The sequence below is a fragment of the Callospermophilus lateralis genome, chromosome 15 (assembly GCF_048772815.1).
Source record: "Callospermophilus lateralis isolate mCalLat2 chromosome 15, mCalLat2.hap1, whole genome shotgun sequence".
Classification (NCBI taxonomy): Eukaryota; Metazoa; Chordata; class Mammalia; order Rodentia; family Sciuridae; genus Callospermophilus; species Callospermophilus lateralis.
The window spans coordinates 81,116,715-81,144,253 of record NC_135319.1 but is presented as its reverse complement, the minus strand read 5'-3'; the positions used below and the strand labels follow the sequence as shown (position 1 = coordinate 81,144,253).

At 42.2% G+C, this 27,539-nt stretch overlaps 1 protein-coding gene across 1 annotated transcript; it reads right to left on the bottom strand.

Moving 5' to 3' along the window:
- Positions 1-4,501: 4,501 nt before the first annotated feature.
- Eno4 (enolase 4) lies at positions 4,502-26,901 on the bottom strand. The gene is made up of 14 exons (XM_076835034.1): positions 26,676-26,901; positions 22,807-22,935; positions 21,864-22,054; positions 19,802-19,947; positions 17,455-17,624; positions 17,226-17,357; positions 15,832-15,885; positions 14,871-14,927; positions 12,805-12,972; positions 10,501-10,626; positions 8,781-8,976; positions 6,684-6,751; positions 6,047-6,164; positions 4,502-4,638 (listed from the first exon to the last, which is right to left on the bottom strand). Exons 1-14 carry the CDS (start codon positions 26,838-26,840, stop codon positions 4,502-4,504), a joined length of 1,857 nt encoding a protein of 618 aa, XP_076691149.1. The 5' UTR covers positions 26,841-26,901.
- Between the last annotated feature and the right edge of the window lie 638 nt (positions 26,902-27,539).

The following is a 27,539-nucleotide window of genomic DNA, read 5'->3' as shown; positions in this document are numbered from 1 at the left end:
TCTCTGGTCACTGTACTCAATAGGTCTTTCCTGGTGTCACTTTTGTAAGTAGCAACTATAAGCATAAGTGAGCTATTTAGCAAAATACACATTCTAAGTAGTTTTTGGTTTTTGATCTTTATAGGGATAAGGTATTTCCTAGTTACTATATGTATTAAGTATGACTTCTTTTAGAAGGTTACAAAAGACTCAGATGTTGATATCTTTTTAGGAAATGTGCATACCACTCATCAATTTTAGTAAGGCTGAAAGTTCAAGGTGTTTGTAGATAATTGGGTAAACAGAACTGACCAACTCCACATGATTTAAAAAGCCCCCCCAAGAAGCTTGTGTTTAGGGTCTGGTCCTCTCTTGATGGACAAACTGCAGCAGCTTGGGAATGGTTGGGTGCTGTGGCATACAAATTGTATTCAAGGGTAGATGCAGATAAACTTCAAACTCAGGAGCTGGCATCAAACTAGTAGTCCCTTGGGTCTGTGTTAACTGTTGTTAACTGTGGGATGTTAACTGTTGCCCAGTGCCTCCCAGGGACTTCAGTGGGAATGTTCTGGTTGCCTGAATAGAGAGTGGAGGGGCAGGTCCAAACCTCGAATTTCACAGTAATATCTTGGTAAACCATGTTTTCTGTCCTATGAGTTAATTGTGTTTTCCCAAATACGAATGTGGCACAAGTATCATATTTTATCACAGTTCTTATGTACAGTGAAGATAAGTGACAAGCACACATTTTTCTTGCTTCACTGCTGTTCTACATTACACAGGTTTATTTATTTTTTTCCCTTAAAGAAATTAAGTGGTAGTTAGTCTCTAAAAATACAATGTTTCAGGCTACCACAGTGAATAAATAGAAATGTAATCAGGGATTTTTTTAAAAAAACTTATGCAGCTTTTCAAAGTTGATTGTTTCAAAATTGGTGTTTATTTAAAATAAGTGGTAATGTACTTGAATGCACTTTTTTATGACAACGATTCAGTAATGGTAATTTTACTATTAAAGAAAGTGAAAGGTTTAGTTTTGTTAGCATGACTCAGCATGTAGCTGTCAGGTGTTTCTCACCTAAGGGCAGGAGAAAATGATAGTAATAATTGCAGTAGTCGTATTGTATTTTTGCACGTGTGCTTGACATTGGAGAGGTGGGAGGCAGTGAACATACTTCCTCCAAGTGGAGACAATTATCTTCCTGTAGGTTCCTTATGCTCAACTCCTTCCATGTTCTTCCAGTGATGATTTTCCAGTTTCCTATCAGTTTACTTGTGGGAAATTAAAATGTAATGATTTTCAACTGTGTATTTCCCTAACTGAATAATACTGCTATATGGTATTTAACTACAAACTGATGAATTCGCTTAGATGAGTTCTGTTATGCTGTGATTTGAACTCTTCTCACCAGAAAGTATTAAAAGAGAAAAAAAAAAAAAAAAAGCACCAACAGTTTCCATTAAGGGTCAATTGTGGTTATTGACTTGTTGTTTTGGTTTTGGTTTTGGTGGTGCTGGGGTCTGAACGCCAGAGCTTTGCATATGCTACCTCGAAGCTACATCCCCAACCCCAAAACTCAGCCAACCTTGACATTCTTTAATAAGTTATTTGTATAAGTTGATGAGTTAAGTAATTTTTGATGACACACAGAATGGTTTCCACTGAGCAGCTCTCCTCTGTTTCTGCCATGGCCTGCTGGTATGTGCGTTGTTTTCGGTTAGGAATATGAACACCACGCACACCAGCAGGATAACATGGTTATAAAAACACCTTTGTGTCCAGCAAAAGTACTTCCTGTTTGGTGAGACGTACCACCTGGGCCAGGCTGCAGTCTGCACCTGGTACTTTCCATGTTCTCTTTCCAAGCTGCCTACTGTACTCCCCCCGTGACCACAAAATACCTTAAGTTACTGTGACATAAAGATATTTGATGAAGATCGTTTACTCACCTTTTTCCTACAGTTTTTCCCTTTTCACCTCAGTTTTCAGGTTTGCCCCTGCTGGGGGTAACTGTCAACAAAGCAGCTGGTCCCAGATAGTAAGAAATGGGGAGACGAGTGTTTCTGTCTTTAAGGTATGTTCTTGGCTATTTAAACCCAAAACGTATACCACTTTAAAACTGAGAGGAACCGCATGTTTTGTTTTCTCTAAAGGGGCATTTGTTTTTCCTTCTGTCCGGGGGATAATAGATTAAATCTCTGCTAGTTTTCTTAACTAACGTTGATATACTTTCATAACCACAGTGAGACAGAGGAATAGAGGTCCTTTATGCTGTTGCTTCTTAAAAAAAGAAAAAATGTCTTTCTCTTCTCTGGAAGAATAAGAAGAATTGAATTAAAATTCTTGCACCTTTTGTGTCTGAGCTAGTCTCAAACTCCTCACCCACAGTCATTTTAGCAATTGATCAGCCCCATGGAAGTTCTGATTATCGGGGTCACCAGGGCCATTAGCACCCAGCCTTGTTTGGTCTGAGTAAAAAGAAGATGGATATTTTGGCTCCGACTGTTCATCAATAATTCCTCCTTCCTTACCTTTGTTAACAGTAAAAGGTTTGTTGGAAATGGAGTAGTACAAGTACAAATTACTGTTGATTCTTTTTCCAGACCATTCTTAGGTTGAGTGTCAGGTAAATGATAAGTCTGTGTCAGGGAATCTTAAAAACAGAGCCTGGGTTATTTTCCTAAATGCACACTACGTGTGTGTAATCACTTCACCATGTGATAACCTCAGCTTCTGTGCCAACAGCTATGGGTGGTGTGTAACCGCCCGCCATCACCACTGACCTCAGAAGGGCAGGCAGTCCTCACGACAGGGTCAGAATGGCTGGAAGTTTCTTCCAGGCACTCGCGTTTCCCCATCCCTCTCATTTTTAAACTGGGATATGCCTAGTTTCTTTCATCTATTTTGCAGATAGTGGTATTATTATTATATATGTTTTATATTACATAACAGAGAGACTATAAATAGAAAGTATTCTTGGGGCCCTAAGTCTAAATTTAAATGCTTGCTGTCCATAGGTGAGCCCAGATTTCAAGTGAGGTTAGTGTGAGTGGACTGTGCTTTGTGTTGAAATTAAAGTGCTGATCTGGTGAAGGTGATAAGTCACCTCTTTGGTTAATTGAATTTAATTAGTTTTTGCTCTGGTTTCATTGATTTCATTATAATTCATGTCACAGTTTGGGGGCACACTTAGGATTTATGTATGTGTGTGCATCTGAGGATATTCGTCCTCCCTTTAAAATGAACTTTCCTTCCAGTTTGTCCTGCCTAATGTTGGTTGCTAAGCCTCAGGAGAGGTGGTGGCAGCCACAAACTGGGACACAGTTCTCCCAGCTTAGAGTGATACCAACCAGTTCTCTGTCCCAGTCCAAGTCCAACTTGAACTTCTCTGAGTCTGCCACGGAGCCAACTTTAGATGGTAACTTCGGCTCTGCCAAAAAGTCATTAAGTCTCCTTGTTCATACTTTTCAAAAGGAGAGGCCCTCTGTGTGCTTGGTAAAAAATGTAGAGACTGTGTCTGAAGTCCAAGTTCAGCCAACTCTCCTACAGGTCAGTTCATGGCAATTTATGTAAATTTTAACTAAAGGAAATGGTAGCCCTTTTAACAGAGAACCCAGCCATATAAAGCAGTGGGACATGATCATATCTATAGATGTGTGTTTGAGTTTATTTACTATCTCCTCTGCTGTAACACTAGCTTTCAGAGAGCCAGGTCAGCAGCATCTCACTTCTAAACACTCGCTGATCACTTTTTAAATGGTGCTGTATAAACAACTGGATATTTAAGAACCACAGGATTAGTATTATTCACTGATGTACTTATTAATCTATACCCATTCTTGTTCTAAAACAGATCTAAGGAGATTTACCAAGATAATATATAAGGAAAACGAAAATTTAAGAGGAAGCAGGAAGGAGAGGAAAGAAAATTGCTTGTAGAAAGTGAGATAAAGCTGTTTGGTGGTTGAAAACAAGGCGATGCTCTGTGCTCCTAAGAGGTTGGCCACAGAAAGGCCAGGTAGGGTTGGGGAGCAGGTGAGCCCAGGAGATGGCACCTACTTCCGGCACCAAGAGCTTCTTGCTGAATTAGGTTTTTGCTTTTGAGATGTTCTGCTCGGTAAAGGATGAGGTGTTTGACTAATTGCCAACATGTCACACAGAAGAGGGTGCCCCAAAAGTGTGACTGCAATTGTAACTAAATGAATGAAACCAGAGCTAAACTAATTATTTTGTTTCAACAGTACAAGTATTAGCCTCTGATAACAGCAGAACATGATCTTGAAAAGTGGACAAAAGATCCCGTGTCCCCATGGAAATATGATGGCTTAAAAAAAATGTTCACAGATAGAATTTCAGGCAAACACACCATATATTACCAAACTGCTAAATTAAAAGAAAAAAAAAGAGCGCCTGAGTTAGTGGTGCTTAAGAGCAGACTCCGTGCAGGGATGTACTTCACAGCTGCCAGCCCGACACTCACTGCACGCCTGCCTTGCACTACTGCCCCTCTCTGGAAGAGGCTCACATTTTGGCCAACTCCTCTACAACCTCCGTGGGGAAGATGGGCTCTGGAGGCTCAAGCAGCTCACCAGCACCCGCCTCAAGGGCCTTCTCAGCATCCTCATTAAAGTCAAAAAAAGTGTGTTCTTCTTTGAAACCTATTAAAAACAACAGAAATAAGTTTACTGTCTAATGTAGCCGTGCTGATATTATATATCACATGATTTGAATGACATCATCGTCAAAACTATCTATAGGAGTCCCATCACTATAGAAAAGTACCCAGAACCACTTAAACCAGGCCGGTCTTTGGTTAGGCATTAACTGTGCTATACCATACACACCTAACAGGGCATTCTACAGTGTTTGATGTGTTGTGACAGAGCTTAGCAGAAAAGGGTACCAGGAAAAACTAGAGGACAGGCCCACACTGCTTGAATGCAGACCACCTGCTCCAAGAGGACCAGGGGCAGACTTGGACTATTCCAATCAGGCCCACAGTGGTAGTTTTAGTGGTTGAGATTTTGCCAATATCCTCTAATCAAAGGTGGTAGTGAAGAGACTGGTTTTGCCTGTTTTGGGTCCTCTTAGCATGTAGTGACCAGTGTCTGAGAAATTCTCAACTAATCCCTTAATCCATTTTGGAACCCCCAGATGGCTGCACTAACACCTGAGGAGGGCGTGTCCCTCTGGTTCCTAGGTTTGTGATGCTCTGAAGCAGCTGTGTTCCTTGTGAAGTGGCTGGAAATGTGAGAGGCCATTTGAGGAAGCTGTGGCCTCTTCTAGTCAAGATGACAGACAACATGTAGAACAATATAATTTAACACATTTGAAAAAAAATGAGCTTTTGTGATACACACTTTTAAACAACCAAATTTACTGTTGATGCCTTTATATGACTCAAAATTGGTCTCTCAATTATACTTTCATTTTCTGTGGATCTGTGTATATATAAACATGACAAAATTTTTTAAAATCACAATTTTTACTGGTCTCTTTAAATGTCCCTGCATGCCATGGTCTCCTTTCAGGTATCACAATAGTAATATAAAAAATAAAAATGCATGTTTAGGATGTTTCTCTCCAACCACTACACAAGGTGCTTCCTCATATGCAGATTTATAAAGGTAGCATTTCTTAAACGATCAGTTGATTTCTCTTGAGATCTTAGCCTTCCCAGTATACAGTAGAATTAGCACACTGCCTCCTGGTTTTAAGTAAACTAAGTTGCCTCCAAGAACCATCAGAAAAACATCTGCCTTTAACTTTCAGACTGTGCAAAGAAACCTTAAGGATAATTTGGACCATGACAAAAGGTAGGCTTGGAGATTCCAATCAATTAATTCTACTGAAAAGCATCAGGCCAGATTTTAACACTCAGGTAAACAGATAATCCATTAAGGCAACAATGTGCATTGTGGCAAGTGCCATCTTAGTTTTGTCAGCACTTATTTATAGTCTTTGGATTCCCCTGCCCTCCTACCGAGGGACTTCTATTCCCCCTGGTCCAATCTTTGTTCTCTTATTCATGGCGAAGTGAAAACAAAGTAAGAAGGCAGCACGTACCCAGCGTTCCCTCGTGGACCAGTTCCTCCTCTATAGTCAGAAGGCGGTTGTATTTAGTCACCCATTCACCACGAGAAAGGCCCCCCAACTTGATAAACCGGACCCCGAGTCCAACGGCCTGAAGAGGAAACATTTTGGATGGGAGGGTCATGTTTTGCTGAGCTACAACAATGATTTGAGGAGAAGAGCTGTCTCGGTGTTGTGCTGGGGTTTCCCCCTTGTATCTTCATATTGTATCTTTATGGAAGTAAAGTGACCTGCTCACAAGCCGAGAGTTTGAAAGGCAGGCAGATGGTGTGACTGACTGTCCATCGGGCGCTTTACTAGTCGTGTAAGCATGCTGATTTTATCTAAGAATAGGCTGGCCTTTCTCACTTCATTTTAGGAGGGAAGATTGCAGGGACACACCCCAGTCATTTAAGTGCGCTTGTCATTTTCCTTGGACTTCAATTTTGCTTCTTTTTTAAAAGTTCAAAGATTAGCTCTTTACAAAAGGTAGCAGTCTGGGAGGAAGCAAGTCTATTTCATAAAAGGTTACATGACTTTCTCCACCAAAGACAGCATTTCTCTGAAATACCAGTTCGTGATAAAAGCAGTGTTTTGGCAATTCTGCAATTGACCAGTGTTCAGCACTTACCAAATCGACAAGGCTGTCATCAGGAGACTCTCCTTCTGTACTTCCAAGGATGGTGAGGTGCTTCTTACCTGGGAGAGCAATTCCTGTCAGTTTTGTGTGGTGGCAGAAGCAGTTCACACATAACAGCCATGGGGTCCAAATTAGAAATTGGCCAGAGATTTAAAACTTAAACTTTAAGAATTTAAAACTTTTAATTTTAAGAACAGAGAGCAGAGTCAATTATTTGACCACCTAAGAATTCTAAGGTAGACACTTGCATTTTCTCATCTGAACATTGCACTGGGTTTATCTGTTTAGTCTTCTTTCTAGTAGCTTAGATGCTGTGGGTACTATATACCACATTTCATCACATTTAAGATTTGTTACTTATGAGATGCACTGCCATTTTATCACCACTAGAAAGGAAGAAATGTTCACTTCGGATCGACATGTTTCTAGGACCTCAGCTCCAAGACATGATTCATATTGTTGCTGTTCCACATAAGAAAATACGCATCTTCAAGTCAGTGAACTGTGATAAGTACATGGGCAGCAACTCTGGAGTTGATAGCCTGTATTATGACTTTCTCACTTCATATAGAATTTTATTCAAAGGCATCTGTCTTTATGAATATTTAGAAGAGCAATATGGGTAGTATTTAATCATTTGAAGGCCTTGGGACCCTTAAAGTTTGCCAAAGCCTATGAAGGGCACAGGCCAGAGTCCTTACTGTGGCCACAGTTTGCCATCTGCAGTGATGACACAATGTCTACTGCGGGGTGGGCCTGAGGGGAAAGGTCATCTGACTCAGATGACTGCCCTGCCTGCCATTCCGTCCTCTGGCACCTGCCCTGACCCCTGGCTGCCAGTCAGGCTCTTAGTCCTGCTCTGGGTCTGAGACTGCCCCGTGTCTAGTTTCCAAAGCCTGTTCATGGTATTCATGTGTCTGGCACAGTACATAAGGACCCACAATGCCCATGAACTCACTGGAGTTCACAGTCCAGTGGGAGATATCAGCCATTAAATAATCAGACATTGTGGTCAGCACTGCAAAAAGAAAATATACCATAGTACAAGGGAGGTTCAGAGCAGAATCAGGGTGGGGGAGGTCTGAGGAGGCCTATGCATTCACGGGCATTTCACTTAGGACCTGAAGGATGAGTAGTTAGCCAGGTAGATGTCCCAGAGAAAGGCATTCTAGAGCAAAGGAAAAGCATGTGCAGGCTGAGAGGTAGGAAAGAGTTTGAAAGTTGCAGAATTTAAAAAGTAAGCATGGGCAGTGGGATGAGCACAGTGTTGTGGGGAAGCTATTTAACCCCGCCATGGCTCATTTCTCTTAGGTAAATGGAGGGACAGTGTGTGCTGTGCACTTCACAGGGCTGCTGTGAGCATTAAATCCAAAGCTAAACGCCTTATGTACTACACAAAGATGCTCTTCTCTGCCATCCTAGGCCCATCAAAAAAAAAAAAAAAAACAAAAAACTTTTCAGCTGTCCCCAGAGCTGGGCTAAGGACCTGCTTCCAGATGCTTCCTTGATGCTACCCAATTGCCCCCCTGCCCAGCAGCTTCCCATTGCTGTAGGTGAACCTGCCTCTGCCCCTGGTCACTGTACTCAACAGAAAACTGCCTGATGTGCTGATGGGGGTCCTCTTGCTGCCTGTTTTCTTAACTCGGGAAGTAGACCCATTCCCTGCTGCAAGTGATCCAGTTCAAACTCTGATCCCTCCACCAGACTTCCCTAAGGCAAGGCAAGTTCAAGTGGCTAAATTGATTTCAATCAAGTAACGTTACATCCTTACTCTGTACTCAGGCCTTGCTCCTCCTGTTAGGGGCTGAAAAGCCCTTCCTACTGTGAAGCTGATGGGGTAGCCTTGACCACACCTGTGTGGTGGCCCTCAGTATGGGGGATGACCTGGTAGATTAGGGCTGTTTCTGGAACCTTGTGAATCACCAAGTTATGGTTTGTTTTCCAGCACTGAATCTCCCATAAAATGGCTGGGTTTTCTTTTCTTTGGAGATTTATTCCTTGCTTTTTAGTAACTTTGGCACACTTCATATTTTTGGCTTCTTGTATAACCAAATCATTATGAGTCTTTCAGATCTATATTTTACTCACTGTCAATAATGTTGGTTATTTCCACCAAGTCAGACATAGTAGTTTGGTTTGTATGTTTTATGATCAGTCCATGGGATCTGGGGCTGCCGATGCCTCCTTGCTCTAGAAGTTTAGAAATGCTTTTGGATGCAGTTCCTGCAATTATGTAGCACCTGGAACTGAGAGCATTATAGATGCTGTCCCACTGTTCAGCGTCCTGGGTAAATATTTAAGAATTGATCATTCTAATGTACAGTACACAATCACAAGCTACAGGAGTCATATAGAACATAGTCAAAGTCATACACTTTTCCTGAGACACAAAACATTTTCTTTCACATCCATGCCTGAGTGATTCCTGTACCTTAGCCACACAAATTAGCAAGCTTCATGGAAGATAAACTTCAAGTGATTTAATTTGAATTTAAAGATCTTGTGAATAAAATGTTAATGTGCTAAATGCCATTCCCACATTGACTGTGGTGTTCTGCAAACCCAGGCTGTTCTCATCCACTGTACCACCCCTAATGCTGTTCACAACTCATTGGATAGAAGATTTTTCTGTTATTTCTGATAAACATAAAACTGAAAAGATAGGACCTTGCCAGGGCTCTCCACCATCTTTCTGAAGGCCCTTCCCTGTTTTTATTGGTGAGGGTGTCATATGAAATGAAATGCTTATTTAATAAATGGTGTGTGTGTCTGTATATATTTGAATATGCACAAATCTACACACAAGGTCATCCACTAGGCTAATTTCAACCTAACCCATTAGAACTGACCACACAGGTGCCCCCTATCACAGGAAAAAAAAGCTGAGGCTGGGGGCTGGGTGGCTCAGCGGTAGAGCGCTGGTCTAGCATATGCAGGGCCCTGGGTTCGATTCTCAACACCACATAAAAATAAATAAAATAAAGTTATTGTGTTCGACTACTTCTGAAAAATAAATATTAAAAAAAAAAAAAGCTGTGGTCAGAGCCTCAGAACTGTCCTCACAAGGGGAGTCTGGCATGAGTTCAGTGGGTGTCTTCTGAGAGTACTGATAAGTAGTGGAGGCCAAGAAAGGATGGAAGGAACTGTCCCCAGATCTCAATAAGAAAGGATGTTTGTCTGTCTTTTCAATATACTATGGACTCTCAAATTCATTAAATCAAGAATTCTAATTTTGGAGTTTGTTTGAAGTGGGGGAGAGATGACCTTCTATGATCTATAGACAATGCTTGTCGGGTGCATTTGTTTAAACAGAGGACAAAAATCTCAGTATCTCAAACCCTTTTTAAAAAGATGGCTTTTTGTTACTTTTATGCATATATAGTAACTGGATTTAGGTTAAAAAATATTTGGCCTCGCAGAAGTCCTGTTTCCATGAGCACATGAAAATGACATATGATTAACCCACTGAAGCACCAGCGAGCGCAGCGGGGGTGGCTTCCATCAGCTAGGTTGCTTGTAAATACACAGGTACTCCTGAAGGGCTGGCGAATGGCTTGTTTCATTCCACAGACAGGCATGCTCCCAGGTAATTGTGTTTCTGCTATTCATTTGCTTAGTAAGTGCCTTTCTCATAAATGCCAAAATAAAGCAAGTTAACCCCAGTCCAAATTATAACACATTCCAAATGACAGAGATCCAAAAGAATGAGGTTTTATTCTGTTTTGTTGTAAAATGCAAAAGGTAAGCCTGCTTACTTTATAGCGTATAAAATATATGTTATAAAGTATAATAGGTGGGCCCTGCTTACCTCCTTCCTGAAAGGATCAATTAAGGCTATAATGTAAGGGTACTTGTTGATCAAATCCACATACAGGTCAACCATCTCGGCGGCGCTCTTGTAGACACCCGCCATCACTTCGTACTTTCCTTTGCTCTGATGTGTGTAAGGAAAACGGTAAAACAAAGAATAAGCAATGGACTCTTCAGATGTTAAAGATGCAATTCAAATTCCTTTCTGTTCATTTCATATGAAATACTGTCAGCAGATTCAAGTCACATTCCTCTAAGAAATTTATGCATTTGGCTTCAAATATCTTTAAAAGATTATCCTGGGAAGCCAAGTCACTGTTCCTCTTGATGCCTTTGGAGTTCTTCCCACAGACATGGGATGGAGCCTTCTGCACAAAAACCCAACAGGTACAGAGTGGGAGGGGACTTGTTTTTTATTTAGACTTCTGATATGGTGCCAGGTGCCCAGCTGCCTGGGTAGGTGGACAATAGCATGAATTCGTAAAACAGTGAACAGAATAGCAGTGCAAACCTGCCCACTCTCTAGAACCCACCGTCTTGCAACTCACTGTGATCAAATGATTTGTTTTCTTTACTGTAAATATTCTAAACTTTGAAAACAGGGCTAGGCTTTGGAGTACTAACAACCAATATGGAATGTGAACAAAGGCACTTTGTTTTCAGGGAATATGAAACTTCCAGAGGGAACCATACTGTCCTGAAGTGGGATTCTAGGGCAACCCCACTTAGCTGAATTATTAAGTATGGAAATAAACAGGGCTGGAAGATTCAGAGTTGTCTTTTTGCCAAAGTTCCCGATGTTCAAAGCTATGTGCAGGGATAGTGCCTGGGGTATCCAGGCTCTGGGAGGGAAATAGGACAGAGAGATGGCTGTTTTGCTTGCTGATGGCTTCCAGCCACTGCTGCTGACAAACCGTGGAATTAAGAAGATTCCTAAGAAGTCCATAATTGAAGAGATTTTATAGGACTTTTTCCTTCCCTTATAAAGCATTAAGAACTTTTAGCTTCTGTGATGCATAACTTTAAACTCCTATCTTGTCAGGGAGGAAATGCTAATGACTTTGAACTAATATGATTATAAGAATTATATGATATAAAGCTAATACATTTTACTGAATATAAGCAATAAATACCCATCCAGTCAGCTGTAGCAATCAGTATCTTCATAGTTCTGGGTATACATTGCTGATGAAAACATGCAATTATTTTTCTTAATGGTATGCCTAGGAACCAATCATTATGTGAAGAATAGGGAATTAAACATTCCTTTATGTGCTTAGTTTCTTTAGAAAAGTAAAAGAACTTTAGAAATCAGCCCAAACTTAGGGCTCTTATATACCATTCAAAACTTCCTTTGTAGTCAAAGTTAGGATCACAGTTAAAGAAAAAAACGTATTTTGTCATGTCCCCTGAATTTGACATTAATTACCAACTCACCATAAATGCCTGTCAATATGCTGCCATTTTATAAAACTGAGACTCAGTATTTGTATATTTGGAAATGGGAAGTATATATGTGTGTGAGACAGAAAGCTTCCAGAGTTCCTAGAATACAGATTTCCCAGTGTAAAGGTACTTAGTTGTATGAATCTGAGGAAGTAAGGACAGAACCTGTTTTCCATTTTCTTCCTCTTTAAAAGATCTCTCTAGTGGCCTGATCAGCAGATAGTATGTCATCACTGAGGGTCTGTTTCCCCAACCAAGGCTGGGAATGATACTTTAATGTATCTAGTTGGATAAAAACTTAAATCACCTAGAAATATTTTTCTATAAAAAGTGAGGGCTGGGGTTGCATCTCAGTGGTAGAGTACTTGCCTAGCGAGTGTGAGGCCCTGGTTTGATCCCCAGAATTGCAAAAATAAGAAGTGAGTCACAGCATAAATTCTTAAGAACCACTTGCCTATCAAGTCCTTGCTACAACTGATCCACTTTTCATACTTGACAAATTCAGCATTTACCAAGTGACTACACTCAGTAAAATATAACAGTTGGTTATTTTTCAGTAGCGTTCATGATTGCAAATTAAGTTACCTATTTTATTCATTTATTATAGAATTCCTATATATGAACATGGCATTTTATCTTATTATTTTTAAAAATTATATAGTTGTTATTCATTGGTGATTAGCTAATTTGGCTTTCTCAACTCCATTTAGATTAGATCCCTCACACAATATTAAAACCAAAAAAAAAAAAAAAAAAGGCATCTGTTGGAAAATATTCCAATAAGCCCTTCTTTTGAGTTTTCATTTAAAAATCATGGACCTTAACAAGAAGTGAATCTTCTCAAGTAGAAACTTACATAGTCTATCAGCTCATGGCCGGCACAGTTGATGGCTAGATGCAGATTGGTTCCCAGTTCCAGCCCCAAGTTGGCACAGATTCCCTGTATTAGAAGTAGCAGCTGTTCTACGGTGTCGCAGGTAATGATCAAACAACCAAGATGGGACATCTTGCTAGTGATGGGTGGCTACACGGTCAGAAGAAAATGATGAGTGTCAGCCCAGCACATTAAGGTCCTGAGATAGTCCTAGCTTATAACGGGACACAGCTCTCCAAGACCAAGTCCTTCCATTCTTGATTAATCCTACTTCCAGGTCCCACTTCCAGGACTTTGGGCATATGATTTACCTGCACTATCTGCCTATATTATTGTTTTATCAGCTCTGTCACTGTGCATGGGGCTAGCTAGCCTAAGCCACCACCACCAGGTCAGTAAATCTCCAGGCTGTCCCTGTAAATGTCCACCAGTCTCCAACTCACCAGTCCTCTTCCTCAAAACTTGCCCTTTCTTATGTTCTGTTTTCCTGTAAATGAACATAACTGCTAAAACTTAAAAATGTAATCCTCCTTCAGCATAAGTTTTATTTTCAGAAGGATTGAAGACTTTGGTTAAAAAGATGCATTACTGGGGATAGATTTTAGTAAGGAAGATCTGGGGACCCAAATGACCCCAGGAAAAAGCAGCTGTTTCTACTGCAAGGTCAGCCTTGACATGCCCTCACCTATATTGCTACATTATGATTGCAAGGTGAAGCAGTACCTGTGGTTCCGAGGGCTTAAGAGTAGATGTGAACCTAGGTATAAATATTAGTAATGGCACTAATTATAAGAACATCCAACATTTTTAATGTCAATAATAGGAAGCTTCTATTGAGCAAGCAAAGAAACAACTGGGAAATTTTTGCCTATTGATTGAGTTTAGTAAAGCTACAGCTGAATTTCATGAAGCAAATGCAGCTGTTCCTTATGCTAACACCATGAAGCAGGACTGCCATTATCTCCATTTTACCAAGATGACGTGATCTGGGACAGATTTTAATGCTGGCAGAATCCACCCTTAACTCTGGTGTGGTAGCTTCTCCAGAACCTATTATCTAACCTGTTTCTAGCAGGGAAAAAAACAAATTTTTTTAAAGGGAAGCTGATCACAGGGCAGATCTTGGCCTCAGCCTCTCAGTACATGCAAGACAACCTGCTGGAATGAAGAGGACAATGTTAATTGGTCAACGCTTCTCCATCCCCACCTCTCTTACAAGGCCTAATTAGAGTGTTGTGCTCATTCCAACATATAACTGCCAAGGATTTTACTTGCTGATGAATTTATTCACATTTTCTTAAGTTTCTTTCTGAGCTGCCCCCTCTTTGTTGACTTCAACAGACTCTGAAGTCCCTGACTGTGTGCTGGGACTGCTGCCTTACCCAGAGACACTGTAGACCTGAGAGGCCTCCACCCGCCTGCATCACCTCCAGGGTTCTCACTGAAGATACTTTGGAAAGTTAGACATATATAATAGGTACATGTATCAGAGCATCCACAATCACCAAAGTGACTGACCAATGGAGTTAGCTGACCTCCCAAGGCCCTGGAGGCCAAGTGGCCACTTTTCACAAGGATGGTTTGCCTGAACTCTACTGGCAAACTCTTGAGTTCCCACAATGGCTCCTCTCCCGTAGTGCTTTTCAGAACCAGAGAGAAGGAATGGCTATTTTTTTGTGCCTTTTTCATTCTATCATTGGTAGTGGCAGAATTAAAATCTAAAACATCTAAAAGCCTTTCAGCTAGTTATGGGGACATTCAACTTCCTAAGCCCTTCACTGTAGGGTCAGATATAATCCTGTTCCTCATAAATGCTCCCGAGTCCTCTGAGACTTTGGCAGGCTGACAGCTACTGGCAGCCATGGCCAGATAGCCTGTTGCTGGAAAGGCAGTGGCCGACTGATGTTCCGGCTCTGGGTTGGTGCCCTTAAAGCAACATCACCCTGTGTTTTCCATTTGTCTTGAAGCAAAGTAACTATGGGAGAGAAAACGAAGCAGGTTACGTAAAGCACCCTACAGAAGTGTGGTGAATGCCTTCGTATACGCACTTGACCTCTTTTGCTTCCATTATGTCCTTTTTTGGTCTCCACTTTTGGAGGAGGGGGCTGTGGAATAGAAGGTAAAAACATAACCACTTGGGATTTTGAGACGTAGCTGTGGCAGCAAGAAGAGTTAAGATCTTCTAACTATCCACTTATGGGGACTGGGCAACCACACTGCAAATCTCAGACACAGACACCCACACACATACACACAAGGAGGATAAGTCCAGCTACTCCCTATTTTAAGTCCCATTCTGTAAATCCAGGCACATTATTTCCTTTAGTTCACCCTTACCTTCTGCCCCCAGTCACACACAGGGGTGTGCATACCCATAGATTTGGGTTTCTACTCTTGGGAATGAAGTATTTGCACACCAAGTGGAACTCCTGCTCTCTTTTGCCAGAGGATGCAAAATCCCCTCTTGGTCTTAAGGAGTATTATTACCTTCTACCACTGGATTTGCTTCTATAGGCCCAACATATTGTTTCTAATATTCTCAGGGTATGTGTGTATATATATGTGTATGTGTGATACACACACACAAACACACTTACAGAGTGGATTTGGGTTTTGGAAATAGCCAATGGTCCTTAGATCCTTTACAAATTCCTTAAGGATGATGTTAGCACAGAGCCAGCTACCTCAGAAATCAAAATGAGAGTCTGTCCTCCCAGCTTCTCAGGAGGCTGAGGCAGGAGGATCACAAGTTCGAGGCTAGCCTGGGCAACTTAGTGAACCCTGTCTCAAAAAAAGAAAAAATAAATCTTCAAACTGAGATTGTTTAATACATTTAGAAGATGGATTCATAGCAAATGAGGAATGCATGCACTTGGTTTGCATAAGAAACCAAAAATAAATGTATTTTCCATAGCAGTAATACCAATATTGACTTAATGCCAAAATGAAATAGGAGTTGGATGCTAGAAGGCAAAGGTCAATAACTAGACACCATGAATTGTTACTTACCGGTTCCATTACTTTGTTAATTTGTTTCCGAATTTCCAGAAGCATCTCCACACCCTGTAAGTAGAGTAACCATCATCTTACAAAACTGTTGTCTACAAATATTAAATGCAAACACTTATACCACCTGTTTGTTCTTAACTCAGAATATTTGTAGAGTCCCTGAAAATGGCCCCCAGTTGGTGGACAAGTGAGCTGCAGAATTGGAAGATTAAATGTTAATCTCCAGCCCCCAGCTTGCATTTGACTGAGCATGAGCAAAAGCCTGTCTCAGCCTCCTCATTGCTCAGAATTGACTGGCCCTGTGATTGGACCAAGTTAATTTCAGACTCTTTCATGGTCTTTAAGCCAACCTAGTCAACATTATTGCAGTACGTGTCACAGGTCAACAATGTAGTCTGGATAAGAGTGGCCAAATCAGTTTAAATCCACTTTCACTTAAAAATTAAAGAGTGTGCTCTGAGGATGATGACATCTGTGTAAAGAAGGCATGCTGAGGCCTCTGGTACCAAGCAGCACAAGTACTATCCAAAGGAAAGATCCTGGTGAGGAGATCCAAATCTGACCTGGCAGATGGTGAGCCAGACAGCAATCTGTCTTCTGTGACTAATCAATTGTAAGGTAATAATGATTTTGCTGAAGAAAGAATTCTCATAAAGAAAGCATCCTGAGGGTTTATTTTTAAACCTAGTTCCACTAACTTAGAAAAATAACAGTCTTTATTCTGGGAGGTGTGGGAGGAAGCTTCCTGAACTTTTTCTGAGCGTGTAGACTGCAGAACATACACCTTTAGCTCTCCTGACTGGCAGAACAATTCGTGGAGATCTAAAGAGGCATAATGGCTCTTTCAGGCCACCTAAGAGCAACGTAGACAACACTAGCCCACCTCTGAGAAATGAGGATGAAATTTAGGATTCCTTTCTTCCTTCCATATATATGCACTAAACATCCCTTATGTGCCAGGCAATCTGCTAGGCCCAGAATTCTTCACAGAGTGGGCTGCCAGGAAAGTGCCAGCTTCCACTAGCTACTGCCAATAAAAAAAAAAATGAAGGGCACAGACTTCCCAACTCCCCCAGGTAACAACCATCCCTCACCACAGAGGTCTCCAGAGTCACTCTCTCCTGGCTTCTCTGTGATTCAGAGGCATGAGCCAGTGCTGTGTCAAACCAGACATCAATGGGGTCTGCTCCCTTTGGGGGTCTTACTTTCTTCCCACTTCCCTGATTTCCCTAAAATATATTTTCTTGTTTGTTTTTAATTCTCTTTCCCTTTGGTGTCATAAGGGAGCTATGCTAAAAAAAAAAAAAAATCATCAATGATGGAGTATTTGGTTTTTTCTTTACTTTTAAAAAAATTTTTTTAAGAAAATGTAGTCTGGGAGTAATATAAGATACTTGTTTGGTTGTCAATCCAGGATGGGGAATGCAAATCACTTCTTTCATTAAATTTAATTTTCCAGGTGATGACTTCCCACAGCTGGCGAGAGATACCATCAGCAAAGGCATAGTTAGTGTTGTTGGCTGTTCCTAAAATGAGACAAAAGAAGGGGAAAATGAGAAATGTGGTTCATGTTCACATTGAGCCCCTCAGGGCTTCTCATGGTGGAATAAAACAGATCCTAACCTGATTGTGCTTTAGCAATGCAATGTTCAAGTACAGAGGAATACTGCCCAGTATGGCGCTGGTTTTGGCAATAGCTAGTGACACAGCTCCTATGGCCATACTGCCGCAGAGCACGGGTTCAGCAGGTTCTGCAGGTGGAATAGGTTTCTCTGTGATGGTGTCCTTCCTTCCTGGAGGAAAAAGACAGGAGAAAAGATTCTAGGAAGTTGGACTGTCACAAGACTGTATCTTAAATGCTTCACTGACAGCTGGGAATGCCCAGCAAAAATGAAGGTTGAAAACAGGCTAGGAAGAACCTGTTCTCCACTTCAAGTGCCCAGAAGTTTTCTGTTTGATTTCACTTACTGATCCCCCCAAAATTCTGAACTGTGAATTTTGTCTAAGCAATTTGAGGCCAATGCAATATCAACTCCTTCAGTTGTCAAATGAGGTAGATGTTTGTTATCCAGCATCCTACGTGAGCTGGGGCTTCAAGAGATGAAAAAACTTGTGCAATATGTTACAAAAAGTGAATGAAGAAAGGATTTGGATGGTCTTTTGAATTCTAACTCCTTTGCTTCTCTGAATTTCTTTGAGCTGCTGCATACCCCACCTTCTGTTAAGCATCTAGTCAATGTGTATACCTAACTTGCCACCTTCTTCACCAATCCTAAACTCATGTTTGCTTCCGTGTACCATCTCTAGAAATGCCTTAGGCCCAATAGTCTACCCAGAATCTTTGCCATCTTTCACAGGTTCTCAGCCATGCTATCTGATCAGGTACCACAGAATTCATCATCAACCTGTAATGTTCTCTTGTCCTCCCCACGACAGCTACTGACCCTGGCTCAGGTCCCCAGTGGAGATGAGATGCCTAAGCAGCCAGCAGATATCCAGATACCTAGATATCTAGTGCCTAGCAAGTTACTGTCCCCTCCTACATTTTCTCCTCTCATAAAGTCTAAGTTCTTTCAGTCAAAAGCAGCTGCCAAATGAACATCCATTGGTGGCCTGTATTGTAACTCAATAGTGACCATCTCACTTTTGGGACAGAAGACAGGTCTAGCATGATTCTGTTCGTAATGGGGCCCATTTAAAATTAAAAGCCCCAAATTGTTTTTTCCTTCTTAGCCTCAGCCATTTCCCCTTAACCTATTCATTAAGCTATTTTCTCCGTCACAGCTTCTTATAGGTGATAGTCTCACACTGAGAATGGAAGCTAAACTACCCCTGCCCCCAAATCCCTGGCACCAGCACAATTTGGAAAATCAGAATCATAACATAATCTTTCAGCTAGCACAGCCTGGCTGAATCTACATATGTATATTTCCTGGCTTTGTTCCTATAAATCATAATATTCAGAAGGCAGATTAGCTGTCTTTCCAGTTTGGGCCAAATTATGATTAAATTCATTTTTCTTTTTGTATCATTTTCTCTCATTTCAGATTTGGGTGGGTGATTGAATCTAGTCAGTCGGGACCCCGGGAGGCCTCTGGCCTGGGTCCCAGGAACATTTTGCCTTGGTCAATTCTCTTCCCTTTGCTGGACCTCAGCAGCTGCTATTAATGAAATAAAGGACCTGTCTCCATGGTCTCTTTGGTCACTTTTTGGTCTGGTGCTCTCTTATTCATCGGTACCCACATTTACTGGGTGGTTGGCTGTGCCTGGCATCATGCTAGATTTTAGCAATGGCAAGCTGAATGAGGCAGGAGTCACTCATCCCTGCAGGGAACCCTCAGTTTAGGAGACATAAAAGCACAATTACACCAGAAGTTCCAGCACTAACACACCGGAGGGGCTAATGTTAGCTACCTATTGGAAGACAGGAAGCAAAGGGCTATACCCTGTATAATTTGCTTTAAAATACTAAAGTTGCTTAAAGAAAATGTTTATTTATGTGTGACATAAGCCCGAGAAAGTGTTGGTTTCGGAAAGTGTCGGATTTACATTATATCAAAGGATTCAGTATTCTAAAATATGGAGTGGCCCTTTGATTACTTAATGGCAATTTACTGAGGAGGTGAAAGTTCCCCAGTGTCATCCCATCCCCACCCTACCACTCATTGCCACTGTTCAATGTACTTTAACTTCTTTCTTTCTTTATTTTTTGTAGTGCTGGGGATCAAACCTCTACACTGACCTTCACCCACAGTCCTCAATGCACTTTATTTACCAAGTGCTCACTTCTAAGTGAAAAACTAATCATTTTTTCTCAAAAATAAAAATGGAGGGTAATGTGGGTCCGACTTAGCACAGCAGCTTCAAGCAGGGACATGGCATGGAGGGTGGGTGGCACTTGGCTGGGAGCCAGCCAGCCTTTCTTCCTCATGTTTGTCACTAAAGGTTCTGAAGATGTCTGGCCACCAACCTGGCTTCTGCCCTTTCTTTTTGGCAGGAGGTGGAGGAGGTGGTGGTGGCATTACAGGTGGAGGTACTGGCACTATTGACTCTTCCAGGCTCTTCTCTAGTTCTTTCCTCTCCTTGTCTTCTTGTACTTTATTCACGAAGAATAACCTTAATGGCGAGAAAACACAGCTTTACAGTGACATTTAGGAATACCACTCTGTGCTTTTGGTTGAGTTTTAGAGTTGACCTGACCCCAGTGTGCTTCAATAATATGCTCTGTGGCAACTTAAGGACAAATCAGCTTTAATTTCCAAGACCTAAAAAGAATGCCACTGTAATAAAACTGTGTTCAAGAACTGAGATTCATTTTGGCCTAGAAAGAAATGTTTAATGATTTTCAGGGGCTCATTTTTTAAATTACTTGAGTTCTGTTTGCATTTTTAAAAATTACACACACACACACACACACACACACACACACACATTTTAGTTGTCAATGGACCTTTATTTTATTCATTTATTTATACATGGTGCTGAGAATTGAACCCAGGGCGTCACATATGCTAGGCAAGGGCTCTACCGCTGAACCACAACCCCAGCCCTCTGTTTGCAATTTCAAAGTAAAATTTAAAGACCTGGGGCTGGGATGTGGCTCAAGTGGTAGCACACTCACTTGGCATGCGTGAGGCACTGGGTTCGACCCTCAGCATCACGTAAAAATAAAATTAAAAATATTATGTCCACCTAAAACTAAAAAATAAATATAAAAAAATTTAAAGACCTAATTTGATGAAGGGCTACTCAATTATTTTTGTATAAATGACATTCAGAAGACAAATCCTTCAAGAATACACAATGGAATACACAAAGAGCAATATGTGGCTAATGTCTTATTTTTGGAAGAGGAAACTGGGGGTCTTTAAAGGGAATACTTTAAAAAAGTTTGGGGAATGCTACTTAAGTACAACTATGCAACAATTTCACTCCCCCAAAATAAATAAATTTTTTAAAAAAGAGACTAAAAATTTCCATAGACAAAAAGCAAGCAAATAAAAAAGACATGGGAATCGGATTTACATTATATTTGTGAATAATCTAGATGCTAGTGAGGCAGTGCCTTTAATGGACCGAGAGAAATTGATTTGGGCATAGAATTCTATACTCAGCCAAACTATCAATCATGAAAACAAAGTACTAACATTTCCACATATATCAGAACTCAACAACCTTACTTCGCATATACCCTCTCTCACCTGTACTTTCCAAGAATAGACTCCATCAAGTCAAAAAAGGAAAATATGGAATCCAGAAATAGGAGAACATAAATCTTTATGATATCTCTGTGGTAGACCCAGAGAGGAACCAGTCCAGGAGCAAGCCCCCCTCCCCCAAATAATATGTGGAATGGCATTCAAAACCTCCAAGAGAACCAAAAACTACTTTACCAAGTCTTTTAAGACTCTGAGGCAAACTAAAACATTATACACAATTTAAAAAGCGATAAAGCTTAAGGAAAGAGAATCCAGTTGGCCTTTGCTTGGCCAAGGGGGTTGAGGCCTTAGGACTGCACAACAGGAAAAGTGATTAACCCGTTACTTGGTGCAGTACCGAGCCATACTTACCCAGCCCTTTCTGAAAAATGCTTCCTTGGTTTTTGAATTTTAGAGTCAACCCATGAGCTAAGCATGAAAGACTTGGTTGTTGGAGGACAGGGATAAGCAATAGCCATTGTGACTACATGGAGGGACATGAGCAGCTCAAAAGGTGGCCCCTGAAGGGGTGAGAAGAGGGAGAACATTATCTGGATTTGTAACTTGATCCTTCCCTGAGAAAACTTGTGCTGAATCCTAGGGATGCTCTACGCCTGAAAAAAGACAAAAAGGCCCTATGTAACCTTACATAGTAAGATTTTAATAGCAGTATTTTCAGCAGAAAGACAATATTTTATGTTAAATTTTGCTGCCTTAATATATGCTTTTTAAATTGACTTCCCAACTCTGTAAATTTCTGACTTATTGGCAGGAGAAATGTAGACAATAGACTCTATATATTCTTGATGGTTTCTACTTCAATGGAGGCTGTACCTGAGCATGTGATCCACCTGGGCCTGGTTGGAGGGCACCAGGCCCCGCAACTCCTCGGTGATGGTCTCATTGACCCATTGTATGGCTGTGCTCACTGCCAGGCCCCTTTCCACCTCCTCTGCCTCCACCACCTCTGACAAAGCATTCTCGTGGACCTCAAAGTGAGTGGGGATCATGACGGAGCAGATGTTCTGAAAATAACATGAATGTGATCTATGGTTTCCCTATCTCTCACAGAAAATAGAAAATTGGATTAATCCATCTTTTAACGTGCATGGTCTTTATCACCAATTCCAAAGGAAATGAGAATATGTATAATTTTCTTTGAGATATTTTTATAGTTGTTGAAACTGTAAAACCTGACTTCATGAAACATTTAAAATTACTACTTCTTAAAATGTAGTAAACCCTACACTGAACTTTATTTTTTATCACTACCTCTTCAATAAATAGCTATAAGGATATAAACATGTTTAATCATAATTATTCTCCTCAAGTTTGTAGCAAAATTAATTTCTAACAAATATGGTGCAATTAAGGTGAATTAAAATGAATTTCTGAAATTATTTAAATGAGTCATTTAAATCAATCTACATATCTATAAATCTATATATAAATATACAGACCTATAAACCTGTATGTTGATTTATTAAACTCATCACATTAGTAATTCAGAGTTTTAAAACTATTTTTACCTCATTTTTGTTGTTCACCTTGGATATTCCTCAGGTTAGCATGTCACATTTGTATCAAAATTACACTTAAACATAACAAAAATATAAATCATGGTTGGTTGACTCACATTTACACGACTAGCTATGAACTATATTTTTTACAAACACAGAATTTCAAAGCATTAATTTTCTACAGTTTAGACAAAAGTTGCTAATAAATGCAGTGGATTCAAGATGTGTTAAAGAACACATTTTAAACTGGCTCATACCTTGGGAAGATTTTGAATGGTGCAGAATATTTCCACTTGTAGGGTTGGAAGCCCCAATCCATCCAGTACATTTTTCCCCACTATTTTGCATAGGGTGGGAGGCTTTGCAAGTTTAGAAAAATAGTTTGCCTTCAACACACACAGACACACAAAAACAAAAATCAGAATAGCACATCTAATTTATCTTCAAAAGATTGTTCACATTTACACTAGTTTAACAAAACCTCTCCATTAATGTCCTTCCTGGCACCAGGGTAGGGCTACAGCTCCACGGGAACAGCCCTGCTCTCCCATCATCGAGATTTGGATTCTACCCGACGATAAGTCCCTGGCACATGGGGCAATGTGTTGTCATTCGAAATCTCAATGGAAACCATGATACTTTTCTTAATTTAAACTTTTAGGTCTCATGTCATTCCTGAAAGCCTTCTGATAGTCAACTCAATTCCCTAATATATCTCTAGAACTCTGTGACACGTTCAAATTTAATAACCCTGAGGAGGACTGAATTTTATCCCTCCTAGCAAGGCACCTGATCTTTAAAGGATGAAGACTGTTGCGGTCACTGCATCTCACTAGCTCATGCGTAGTCCCACGTGGGCAAAAAAGCTCATAGGGAACTTAGAACTAGTCATGTGATTGAGATGGAAAAGCAGAAGCCAACTGGAAGTGATCCAAGGAAGAGGGTGAGGAAAGAGAAGGAAGCTAAGGTGGAAAGCCCTCTCCAGGACCCTGAGTGAAAAATCTCCAGGTGGTGGTTTACTGCAGAGGAACTGGGGTGAGGAGAGGATAGAAGCAAGGAAAGCGAAGCTGCACCATCCTCACTCTCTTTATTTCCATTTAGCAGATTAGGTCTCTGATCATTCATTTCAAGAGTCAGTGGCTTCAGCCTAGACAACCGGTATTCTAACACCCACAGCAACAAGCCAGCTCACAGGTGGGGCCTTGCAGACCTGAAGCAGAAGCAATTTCCAGCCATCTGAGCATTTAAGGATGGTGGTTTGTGTGCTACAAAGTAAGTGCCTAAATGAATGTGGATATACTTAAGAGATGAAAAATGTTACTAAGCTTATATAATTTGTGTTCAACAAGTACCAAGTGCCTAGGACCTTCAATGTATCATATTGCGTTTGGACAGGAAGGGAACTAACATTTCCAAGTGCTTAATACTTTTCATTGACCCACTATATGGCCATGCTCACTGCCAGGCCTTTCCACCTCCTCTGCTTCCACCAGCTCTGGCAAGCATTCTTATGGACCTCAAAGTGACTATGTCTTCCTTTTACTATGGTATCACACACCATAGTGCTTGGCTTAAATAGAATTATTATTTAAATTAATGATTATCAGACCCATCCCTGGGCACTCTGTGTATATTTTATTACCAGATTCCCAATCTGGTTAAGGTAGGTGGTATCATCTCCATTCCACAGAGGAGCAAATTGAGCTCCAGAGAAAATGTCCAAGATCGCATTCCCATGTTTTAATGATCTAAAGCTTTAAACAGTCCTCCTTGGAACTTAGTGGCAGAAACCATTTATTGGCTCAGAATTCTGCTGAGTTGCACTCAACTGGGGCATTCTTTCACTGGTTGTGTCTGGGTTCTCCTATGCAGATGAAATCACCTGGAAGCTTGACAAGGGCCAGAATAGCCAGGGGCTGGCTGGGCAGCCGTCTTTCTCACAGGGACCCTGGCTGCCTGACATCTGCCAAGGCCTCTTTGTATGATCTCTCTCTCCAGCAGGATAATTGGACTTCCTCACAGCATGAGGACTAGCTTCCAAGAAGACAAGTCTAAATATGCCAGCACTTACCAAGCCTCTGGACATGCCTGCCAAGGTCCTATTGATCAAAGCCAGTCACATGGCTGAGCCTAGAGTCAATGTGGAAGGGACTTCCATCAGAGGGTTCACACTGGAGATGTGTCCATTGGGGGCCCAGAAATGTAATAATCCCCCACAGCTAGTAAGTGCTGGAGCTAAGGATCAAACCCAGATCTGCCTGATTTCCAACCAAGGCTCCTTCATTCATGAGTTTTATGATGAGGAAACACACTATATTGCTGTTGCCTGCAGGGATCTTCTCCATCCCTGAATTCCTATGAAGCCTGAGAAACAGGAGAAATGATAATTGAGGTGAACACTTAGATGATGGATAGTATTTCAACAGGCAGACATGCAGGAAAGTGGAGGATAGATACTTCAGGCAGATGAGCAAGAGGAAGCAGGTGAAACTTCAGGCAGTAGGGGACAGCAGTCCAGTGTAGAGGAGCAGGGATTGGGGAGTAGAAGATAAGCCTGTTATTGGAGGGAGCGGCTAAACACCATGTACCACAGTGTGTGATCTTATTTAGCAAGGAAAGGGAACTCTCTGGAGGTTTCTGAGCAAGAGAATTAGGGTGAGAGAGTGTGAGGAACTCAGGCAGCACTGTGAAGAATGGACTTGAAAGACTAGATGAAATAGGGATGGCCCAAACTAGGGAATGACTAAGAAAATGAAAGGAGGCTGTGTTTTTGCCATTGCAATTCCTGAACATCTTTCAAAGCTCTCTTGGCCAATAGACTACAGGGATCTTCCCCATCCCAGAATTCCTTTAATAGACAAAGTGAGCTATTCCTCAATCTAGCACACAATCCTTTATCACCATAGCTTTTACTCCATTTATTATATCAGTGACTAGTGTCCCTAAACAGTTTATAAGCTGCCAGATACCTGTACTCTGCTAGATAAAAGGACGCAGAGCTGGCTTGATTTTTTTCCCCTCATCACTGAGAAAATAATTTAAATTCAAGGATCACAGGCTCTTTGTTTGGAAAAGGAGAATCATTTTTACCTCACTGTGGTTCTAAGGATTAGTGAGATAACATTCAGCACAAAGCACAGGGTCTCAGTAAACATAAGGCACCTGGACCCTCCAAAAACCTTTGATGTATACACCATGGAGGGAAGGAACATTCACGGTGTTCTGCCAACTGCTCAGACATAGGTTTGTACGCTCACAGCACATCATGCTCCATCGCAGCACTTGCACACTTTGCTTGTCCTTCTGCCACCTCCTTCCAAACTTCCACCAGCCCAACCACACTGCCTTCCAGATGCTGTGTTGCCTAGTAGTTAGGGATCTGTAAACACATGCCTTCCTTTCAACTGCTCACCACTTAAGGAAGGCTAAGGCATGTGCCAGATTTCAGGGTTGGGCAGAGGACTGTGGGACATGGTAAGAAAAGGTCCCTGTGCTCAGTTCTCTAGAGCTGATGCAAAGGAATACAGTACACATAGGAAATGCGATAGATCCACCCAAAGACTCCTGGTGCAGGAAAATGTGGACAAGGCTTCTGCGCGAAAGGTGAAGTTTAAGGAGTAGCTGGCCCTGATAGAGGAGTTGGCACAAGCCAAAGAGCATAGGCCTGAAATTCGAGTGACACTTGGAAGCAAGGGGAGCCAGCTGGATGAGGCCCTGGATGGGTTGAGGCCAAATCCTAGCAAATGCCAGGACGTTGGTCCCATGGTCGAAATGGGGCCATTGAAGGTTGATGACTGAGAAGGAGCCACTCAAGTCCGCATGTAAAAGACCACGGGGCAGGAAGGCACAGGGGCAGCCAGGCTCTGAGCTGTCGCCGGAGCTACAAATCTGTATACAGTCCTTTGTGCTCTGGCGGCCTCCTTTCCAGCACTTTCCCTGTGGAGAGCCCTTCGCCCCAGAGGTCGTAGCCACGTTCTCTCGCCGCCTCCAACGTCTCTGAACCCCTACCACCAGCCCCGGCGCCGCCGCGCATGCGCGGCTCTTGGCGCAAGCGCAGCGCGTTGCCGCAGCGTGGGGCGGGGGGAGAGGGGCTGGAGGGAGGAGGGTGCGCGTCCCAGGTCCCTACCAGGTGTCCGTAGACGTCGGCAGGCTGGAGGTAGAAGGTGGAGTTGAGCAGCTCTTCCAGCTTGCGCGGGACGTCGTTCTCCCGGTAGTACTCCATCGCCTGCTGCTTCAGCTTCTGCAGCTCCCTAGTGATCCCACAGCTGCCGCCGCCGCGTTCTTCCCCCATGGTAGGAGATTTAAGGCTACAGCGGGGTTTAGCCTGGGGGCCCGCGAGCGTCCTTTCGTCGCTAGGCAACGCAACGAGATCCCGACCCCAGATCTCGCGAGGTTTCCAGCCGTAGGTTCCACCTGCAGCTGGGACCTTTCACTCCTTCCCGACCCCCTGGCGCCCCGCTCCCTCCCTCTCCTGAGGGGTTGATTCAGGGGTTGGGCTCTGAGACTCTCCCAGCTTCGTTTTCACCACTTCTCCCCGACGATTTTCCAGATGGGGGAAACATTTAACCATTCCCTGAAGGGCGTTTTGCAGGAGCAGGGGAGCGTTGACCCCCTTCCACTTCGGGCACGAACCCCGGATGGCGCGTCGGCTTCCCAGTGGCCCTGGGACTCGGCGGTGCAGCCTTTGCCATTCGCCTCCTCGAGGCCAGCGAGCTCCTCTGGTTTCGAGGGCGGCCCGCGCCAGGCAGGCCTGGTCCCCTGGGAGCAGGGACATGAGAACCCAGGCTGTCGGTACGCAACTGTGGCGGTCCCAAAAATTCGTTCAATCAGCTGATATTTGTAAACAACCTGCTCTGAGCCGAGCAATGTGCTGGCTGCACATACTGTGATGCCCAGGAGAGAAACGGTTATGCACTCTCCCCGGGGAGGTTAGTGGGAGTGAAAGCAATGCGAGGAAAGCACAGTGTGAGCTGAAAAATGGTTGGGGGGC

Excerpts from the sequence above, each read along its gene's own strand:
- Eno4 (XM_076835034.1), bottom strand. The coding sequence starts at position 26,840 with ATGGGGGAAGAACGCGGCGGCGGCAGCTGTGGGATCACTAGGGAGCTG. Across the intron at positions 17,358-17,454 it reads CATTGCTAAAGCACAATCAG|GAACAGCCAACAACACTAAC; the intron begins GTTAGGATCTGT and ends GTCTCATTTTAG. Across the intron at positions 12,973-14,870 it reads ATGGAAGCAAAAGAGGTCAA|CCACCCATCACTAGCAAGAT; the intron begins GTGCGTATACGA and ends CTGACCGTGTAG.